Source organism: Nicotiana attenuata, chromosome 5, assembly GCF_001879085.1.
Source record: "Nicotiana attenuata strain UT chromosome 5, NIATTr2, whole genome shotgun sequence".
Lineage (NCBI taxonomy): Eukaryota > Viridiplantae > Streptophyta > Magnoliopsida > Solanales > Solanaceae > Nicotiana > Nicotiana attenuata.
The window spans coordinates 19,182,059-19,190,949 of NC_031993.1; the positions used below are offsets into that span (position 1 = coordinate 19,182,059).

Here is an 8,891-nt window from a genome sequence, read left to right on the forward strand (position 1 = left end):
TCTCGGATGCCGATGTTACAACGTTCGATGGTTGTTGGATTCGAAGGCGTACCTGCGTTCCTGCTGTAGCTGCCTCTTGTTCATGGTAGCCTTAGATTATTAAAATTCTGTTTATGTACTTTTCAAACAGAATACGTATTTTCTTCATATCAACTTTATAAACTCTATTCTTAGAAGCTCATGATTTGTACTGCCAGTCCTTGGGAAATGTAATAGATCCAGATAATTTATTTTGTTTAATTGACTTATTAGCATTATTGAAATTGAATAGTTATTAGTTGGCTTACCTAGCGGGTTGGGTTAGGTGCCATCATGACTAGTGAATTTTGGGAACTGTAATCTTCTCTATTATTTCTAGCATTGTTTCTATTGCAAATTTACTACACATGTTATATTCGTGAGTTTCTTTTGACTTAAAAACCTCACCACTACTTCACCGAGATTAGTCAAGATATTTACTGGGTACATGGGATTGATTGTACTCATACTACACTTCTGCAACTTGCGTGCAGATCTTGGAGCTGTGTAGTTGTGGAAGTCGGAGCCTTGTATTGAAAATGTATCCGCACTCCAGATACCAGCTACTAATTGTTTTTGGTTGTTTAGGATTTATATTTCTGTTCATGTAAATTTCGAACAGATTATGTATCTTTTCTCAAACTGAAATTGTAATCTTATTCGTAATCGCTCGTGACTTGTACTACCAGTTCTTGGGATATTGTATGAAATTCAGTTATATCATTTGTTGACCACTTTTATTTCATTAGAACTGTATTGACTGTTATTTGGCTTACCTAGCAGGTTGAGTTAGGTGCTATCACCACTAGATGAATTTTGGGTCGCAACAGCTTTCTAAGAGTCTTTTATTCCTATTAGAGATCTTTATACTAGTAGGAAATATATAAAATTTCTAGTATTCTTTGTTTTTATTTTGTATAATGTTGGATTGAGATAGATTTGAATGAGAATTGTGTCAGTTGTTGTTGTTGTTGCATTATCTTTGAAGAATGAAGAGAAAAATAACAACAAAAATTATTATTTTTGGATGGAAAGAAAAAACTAAAGAAACTCTGTATAGGGTAAAATATGTTCATATTAAATGCTCGCATGATAAAACAACACGTGGAGCCGAAAATAGAAGACAATCGGGTTCGAAGGCAACGATCTCGTTTGTTACCGAAGAGAATGATATTCATAAAGGCGAAGTAAATGCCTGCCATCTGGTAGCGTTTAATGGAGAATATTCTTTAGCATTAAGTACATGACCCGTTACAGAGAATATGACATTCACTGCCTACTGTTACACATTCTTCAACGTCCCTCATAATTGTCATTAAAGAGGGGTTTGATCCTAGGACTTTTGTTCCGTAGGTGCAACTATAAATAGTGAGCTCTAGAATCATTGTAGGAGGAAAAATTGACTGACTAGCATATACTATACTCTGTTCAAAGCTCAATACTATTTTATCTTTTTGCTTATTAATATTGTCACTACTGCCTCCCGGTACCAGGATTTCTGCTGTTCTATCTCGATTTCAACGCTAAGTCTTACATTCTTGTTTAATGTATTTATCATTTTAGGATCAAATCGATTCACTTGTCTATAAACCACGTATAAATTCAATTGTACGATTTTATGGTTAAACAAATTCCAAATGCAAATTTGCGCTCTTCGACCTTTTGGCATGATTATATGATTTTCTCATTCAGTTATTGAAGGAAACGATAGAGAACTAAGAAATTAATATTGATCTGCGGAAAGAATACTGTCGCAAATAAAAATAGATGGGATTTAATATTAGCTGTCTGTGTGAGAGAGGAGCAGAAGTCACGGATCGGAAAGACAATAAAACAGTAGAGAAAATGACTTACTATTATATTTAGTTTTGATATATACATGTGTGGCTATGAACAAACGTGTGTACGGAATATAGACATTGCATGAGCTAAACTGTCAAAGGGAGTCCGTGATGTTCCTTTGTCTTTACCCAAAAATAAAAGAGAATGAACAAAAAAATATCTGTTTGGAAAGTAAGGAAGGGAAAACAAAGAAATATACATAAGATAAAAAAAAATTATCCTTCACTTATTATGACAAACATGAAACATTTTGATGAATGGTCTTGTAAATATATGTTCATTATTATTTATTTTTAGTTCTCCAGACACTTCACCTTAGCCATGGAAACTGGAATTTCATCAAGGGAATTCAAAAAGAATGCTCTCTTCTGTCTTGGATAATAATTTATTTATATACATATAAAAAAAAAGTTTTCACTTATATATACAGTACAACATTTCAGCAAATATGGCTCCGTTGATACAAAAAATAAAGAGAAAAAGAAATGACAGAAATTACTGAAAATACTATAACTAGAAAGATAAAAGAACAATCCAAGGAATTAACCAAAAAAGAAAATGCAAGTAATTTGTTAGTATAATGTTCTCATGCAGGTTCCCCTCATGAAAACATATCAAGAAATGGATACTACTAGTTTATTTCCTTTTGATTTCTTGTTACTTTCTTGATCTAACATCTCTCACCCTTAAAGAACAATCAAAGTGCAAGTCCCTTTGACAAAATACACAGTCAATATTACAAACTTGTATATTTTGCACAAAGTTACTTGTATATACACTTGACTTCATTTCCCTTTGAATCATCTTGAAATGAGGATGTTCTTGAATCCTCCTTGAGAGCATCTAATTCTGAGAATAACATAAGAAATAAACCTGTAAAGCAAGATGAAACATACAATAATGAGCAAATTTTTTCTTCTACTTTCTTCTCCACCATATCCTTCCTCTTTAAGCACTTGATCACCTCTAGCCAAACACATCCCAAACATGTATTGTAGGCATTTTCCAGATCCAGAGAACTCATTAATCAAGAACCCTTCAAAAGGATACTTAAACAATGATATATAATGCATTACAATCCAATAATTTGGAATCTCATTCTTTGAAACAAAGTATCCTGAGAACAATGCACATGATCCCATCATACCACAAACCAATGAGTTTCCAATAATGAAGTTTGGGACTAAAGCACTACAGCAAACAACTACTGAGTTTGCTGTGTAGAGAATGAGCCAAATGAGGAGCAAAAAGTGCATAAATGCAGTAAACTGTTTATTTAGACCAACCAACCAGTATAATGGAACTGAGAATAGCAATGCAAGAATGAGCAGAAATGGCAAGTAAACAATGCCATTTGCTATTGCATAGGAGGAAACTCTATAGCTCCCACAAGAAGTTTCTTTCATTAGTATCTCCCTTTCTTGCAAGAATATTGGCAAGGCTTCTGTTGTACTTGACAACAGATATGTCAAGATGAATGCAAATAGACCTACTCTTGCTTGTGCTCCAACTAAATTATCTTCAAGATTGTAAAAAACTGATCCTAAAACAAGACCTGAAACCAACATTTGGAGTGTCTTACAACCAAAAAGCTCCTTTGTTCTGTATATGATTTTCCAAAATCTAACAGTGAGAATTACAATCTCTTGCAATCTTGAATTGGCAAAACCACTTGGGAAATCATTACCAACATGGATAGACATAGACAAGTCTTCATCAATCAGTTTAGATTGTTGAAAAAGTTGCTCCAGAGTAAACTTACCTGAATTCTTGATCATGAGTGCTGATTGAGGAGTAGTGTGGTTTTGTTTTTGAATTGTATCAATCGATTCGATAGCGAATTCCAGGATATTAACATGAAGGGGAAGCTGCAACCCCATTAACATAAGCCTTAAACTAAGCTGTTCAATGGTTCCATGATGCAAGGTTGTACCATTAGCCAAAAGAAGGATTGAATTAAACAGCTTCATGATCCTGTAACATGGCTGATGAATACTTAGAATTATCGTTCGACTACGAGTTACAGCCATGGTTTTAAGCATGTCAATGATTTGCAAAGCTGAAGTACTATCAAGTCCTGAAGTTGGTTCATCAAGAATAAGAACTCCAGGGTCATGGATTAATTCAACACCAATGGAAACTCTCCTCCTTTCACCACCCGAAATCCCTCGAATTCGATCATCACCAATCCTGGATCCAGAAACATGTTCTAAGCCAAGTTCTTGAATCAAAGACTTTACCCTTGACCTCAATTCTGTTCCAGGAAGTCTTAGCCTTAGCTTTGCACTAAAACTCAAGGTTTCTTCAACAGTTAACAGAGGAAAAAGAGTGTCCTTTTGAGTAACATAGCCTGAAAACTTCTTGAACCTAGCTTTATCTACTGGCTTTTGGTTCACAAAAATAGATCCATTTTGTGGTTCAATCTTGCCTGCCAAAATCTCTAGAAATGAAGATTTTCCAGCACCACTTGGACCAACAATGGCTAGAATTTCCCCTACTTTTGCTCTGCAATTCACATCCTTAAGCACATGCCTAACTTTAGGAATACTTCCCTTTTCCAATTCCTTCACTTCATGTAAATCTTGAACTCCTCTAGAACACTTCTGATGATGGTTTTTACTAAAGATTTTAAAAGGGTTTTCTCTCTTTTGTGTATAGATTGTGTAGTTGATTCCTATTGCTTCAATATCACAACCTTGTTTCTTCATTGAAGAAGTTAACTAGCTACCTCCACTCACAGATTTGCTTTGTTCTTTGTGTACCTTTTTACCTCTCTTTTTCTAAGTTTCTAAAGTTTTGTTTTGTACTCTATAAGCTGTTCTTAGTTTCTGTATTTGAATATTTTTAATCAAAAAGCAGCTATTTGCTCATGAGATTCAAGAACTATTGGCAGTTAGTGGCTGGAAGTTATCAAAATATAATGACCTCTAGTTTCAAAGGGATTTTGTTTGATAGTTTCACGTGAATTTGTTCTGTGCAATTAGTTCACGTGTCAGCATGCATGACAACCTAGAACTCCAATTCAATAGGGTGTAGAGTAGTAGTATTATTGATGCTTCAATTTCATAGCCTTGTAGGTCGTTCTTCACCACCTTCGAAAAAAAATATATATTTAATTAGATGCATATCAAGTTTTCATATCATGCTAGACAAATGAGTTATCGAAAATTAATTTCACATATCATTAACTATATGCCTAATACTATATGCCTTTCATATGAAATCAATTCTACTTGAATTGTTTTTCTAGACTTAAGATCCTCATATATATATATATATATATATATATATATATATATATATATATATATATATATATATATATATATATATATATATATAGCGCTATCATAGATGTAGTCGGCGAACACTTTATATCGGTTCCAACCTCCTTATTTTTCATAAAGACATAACATAAAGATCTCTTCATTTATATATTCAGGTACCTGAACCTCTCCTGAGATTTTATAAAGTGTTATGTCATGTGATCTCCTGGATCACTTGCCTCCTTATTATGATCATTTGATCATTTGCTCATCTTCTTTATTAAGGGTTTTATTTGAAACTGATTGTCTATACGCTTTAAACGTACCATAGTCTTTGTCCCTCTAGGACTTATTCTAATAGGAGCATTTGCAGTGAGAATATAGTTAAATGCGTCTGGCATGCTTTGTGACATACTGCAGATGAGTTATCTTTTTATGAACTTCAAGTTCATATTATCTTATTCGAGGATCTAGATGTACAAATGATAATTCATTCCACGTAACTTTTTCTCAACTGTTTATCATGTCTCCCACTCATGTTAGAAAAACTAACTTGTTTCCTCAACTTTGGGAACCCATCTTTGTGTGTTATGGTGTTAATCAAAATATACACCGCACATCAAGAATAATAAGATGGAATTATTTGGTTCCTGGCCATGAACCAGTTGTGAGGGGAGAATGTAATATACTTTCGTGTATAACGTATATCAAACTGATATAGATAACTTTGTTCTCATAAGCAATAGTTAAGCTATTAAGTGGAGGCAGTCAATAAATCATTTTGTTAAACCAATTGTGGAATAAACCAACTTATCAAGATTAACTATCTTGAATAGATAATCTGGAATATGCTCTAAATTAAATTATTGAGCAAGTCACCTCGCAAACATCATGTTGCGAGTTAATAATAATTGCACATGTAACCATCTCATAGATGCATCTTATGTGGTATACATGGCATGTGAATGGGCCCATATTCACTTTTGATATTTTCAGCATTCATGGGATTCAATCCCAATTTTAGTTTGTATATATATTAATAAGAACAAGCAACATAAGAGAATTAGTAAAAAATTTATTAGTTCTTTAATATTTACCCATGTGAATTATCTTTTATTTTTGCACATCATTCATAAATTAACATGGCTAAACCAATTATGCCAACTGAATAAATTATCAATATTGATAAAGTTCAAGTTTACACCATGACATCTGCAATTATTAATAAACTCCAAATTTATTATGGTATGAGTTTTTATATCAATAAACATCTACTTTATTGTGGTATTCTTTTATTTGTGTAGTACAAACTGGAGAATAAAGCGGGTAATTTTTTACATATATATTACCCCACTACAAGTTGTAGTAATAAAAGATATTAAATCTTTCCTTTATTTATAGTCTCAGTATAACCAACCACTTTCACGAATACTTTAGAAAGTCAATTAAGTTTCTTTGAGACTTACTACGACACAATAAATTGAAATGATAATCAATTGTATTCCTCCAAAATAGTAATAATTGATTCTTACAGAGCTCTCAATAAATTTTGTACTACCACATATTCATCAAAATCCTTACAATGAATATCTCTTTTAATGAGAAAGTTATACCATTATGGTCAAAATTGTATGCAAGATATATTTTTTGCATTACTGTTGTCCTTTAATAATCACATTGCCAAAATATTTTGGCGTACAATAGGTACTTAACAAATGACTATTCATTCCATAATAATGACATTATTTTCTTATTTTCCTCAAACCTCGCATTCTAGAAGTGAGTGTGGTATATTCACTACCACTAGCACGTTCATATTCTTTCAAGAATGAATATGTACTCATAAATCACTTGTTGTCACATTCATTTCATGAATGAACCATAATCATCTATATGTGCTTTACAAAATCTCATGTCAAATCGATGACAAAAATTACTTTCACAAAGTGAAGGATTATTTTGAGAATCCTTATTGTTCTCATTACCACGATGATGACGATTATAATTTCGTCTATTACCACGTCCACATCCATTGATACCTTTACGGTAATAATTTTGTTTTTTTCCAGACTTATTACATATTGCTACTACATTCTCTTAAGGAAATGAGAATGAAGCAAATTCAATGGGACGGGTTTCCACTTCTTTGCCCACAATCATACATGAATTTGATCATGGCAAGACATAGAAATTTTACCACTTTGGGTGGTTATAATTTCTTTCAAACTCCATTAGAGTTACAATCAAACTTTATCGTCTTTGCTTGTATTTAAAACAAAATTATAGAATGTCAAGAATTTAAAAGTGAAAAATAAAGTAAAATACTTACCTTAAATCCAGAATTTAATCATGATGGAAGTTCATGGAACAATTGACAATCACTTAGAGTCTCGTACTGATAACGTGTTATGAAATAATAAAAGAAGAAGAAGCGTATTGCGGAGAAAAGTAGGGAGAGAATTCTTATTCATTTTGAGATGAATTACAATGGAATAGAACCCCTCTATTTATAGGGGGAAAACTAACTTAGCCACCAAGTAACAAATCCTAGAATTTCTCTAGAATATAGACATTCACCTTAAATAGAATTATATTTATAATATTTTTCAATTTTTTTAAAGTTAAAGTGTTTGGCCAAGCTTTTAGCAAAAAATAAAATAAAAATGGCTTTGAATAGAAGCAGATGCAGTTTTGGAAAAATAGAAAAAAGTAGCTTGTTCCCAGAAGTACTATTTTGAGAAGCGCTTTTGAGAAAAATACACTTAGAAGCACTTTTTAAAAGTTTGGCCAAACACTAATTGCTGCTTAATTAGCCAAACACAAATGAATTCTCAAAATAAGTTGATTTTTCCAGCTTGGCCAAACATGCTATTAATCTCATTGCAGTAGTGTATGCAAAAAAATTTATAGCCGATGTCAATATTTGAATAAGTGAACAAATGAATAAATCTCTATTGACAAGTGATGCTTTTTAACACCACTAGGAGCAAGGTATACCTTCCCATGGCCCCTTATATTCACTTTTGTGGTGCCGTTCTGCCCTACTTTGTTTAATTATGTGATGATCTCATTTAAAAGTTAAATTTTAAGATAGAACGAACTTTTATTCTCTTTCACGTTTTAACATGGTAATCTGAGCAGGTAGAGGTCTTAGAATATGAGTCACTCGCTACTCATTAACAAAAAAAATGTTCACGTACGCAGCAAATGAAAAATAATCAAACTGGTGTTTAACCAAAAAACTGAATATTTGGTTAAAGCTAGAAATTAAGAGAAATCGGGTTACTGATAATCAAGAAATGAGAGACTTTGAGAACAACAATAAAGCAATGAATAAGTATATATTTCAGTATAATCTCAATGATATTTTGTGTCCTACAGATGTTGAGACCTTCTCCTTTTATAGTTAATTCTAAGAGAAAGTGTAATGCTTTTGTCTTAATGAGGCAATTACGAGCAATAAATGACATTAAAAGAAACGTTACTCAATCATTCCTATTAAATACAAATTCTCTAACGTATTTGGCATTTAATGCTGAATTTGGACTCTTTTACGCTATCAGATTCATGTCTTCAATTCCTTCTGATCTTCGAGCTTTAAATGACTCGAACAGGTACGAGTCTCATTTCATTTGAATAATAGCTCGTGCCTTTAAGTATCTTTTCTCCCGCATCTGTTGTTGCTCGTGCCTCCTAACTGATTACCACGTTTTGACCATTTGACCAATCCACGTGTCATGACACGTCATCTTCAATATATAAATT

At 32.6% G+C, this 8,891-nt stretch overlaps 1 protein-coding gene across 1 annotated transcript; it reads right to left on the reverse strand.

The window, feature by feature from the left end:
• On the reverse strand, positions 2,526 to 4,778 carry LOC109225442 (ABC transporter G family member 5). The gene has a single exon (XM_019390111.1). The coding sequence runs from the start codon at positions 4,566 to 4,568 to the stop codon at positions 2,661 to 2,663; it is 1,908 nt and encodes a 635-aa protein (XP_019245656.1). The 5' UTR covers positions 4,569 to 4,778; the 3' UTR covers positions 2,526 to 2,660.

Bases quoted from the DNA above. Each gene is read 5' to 3' on its own strand.
- LOC109225442 (XM_019390111.1), bottom strand. From the start codon at position 4,568: ATGAAGAAACAAGGTTGTGATATTGAAGCAATAGGAATCAACTACACA.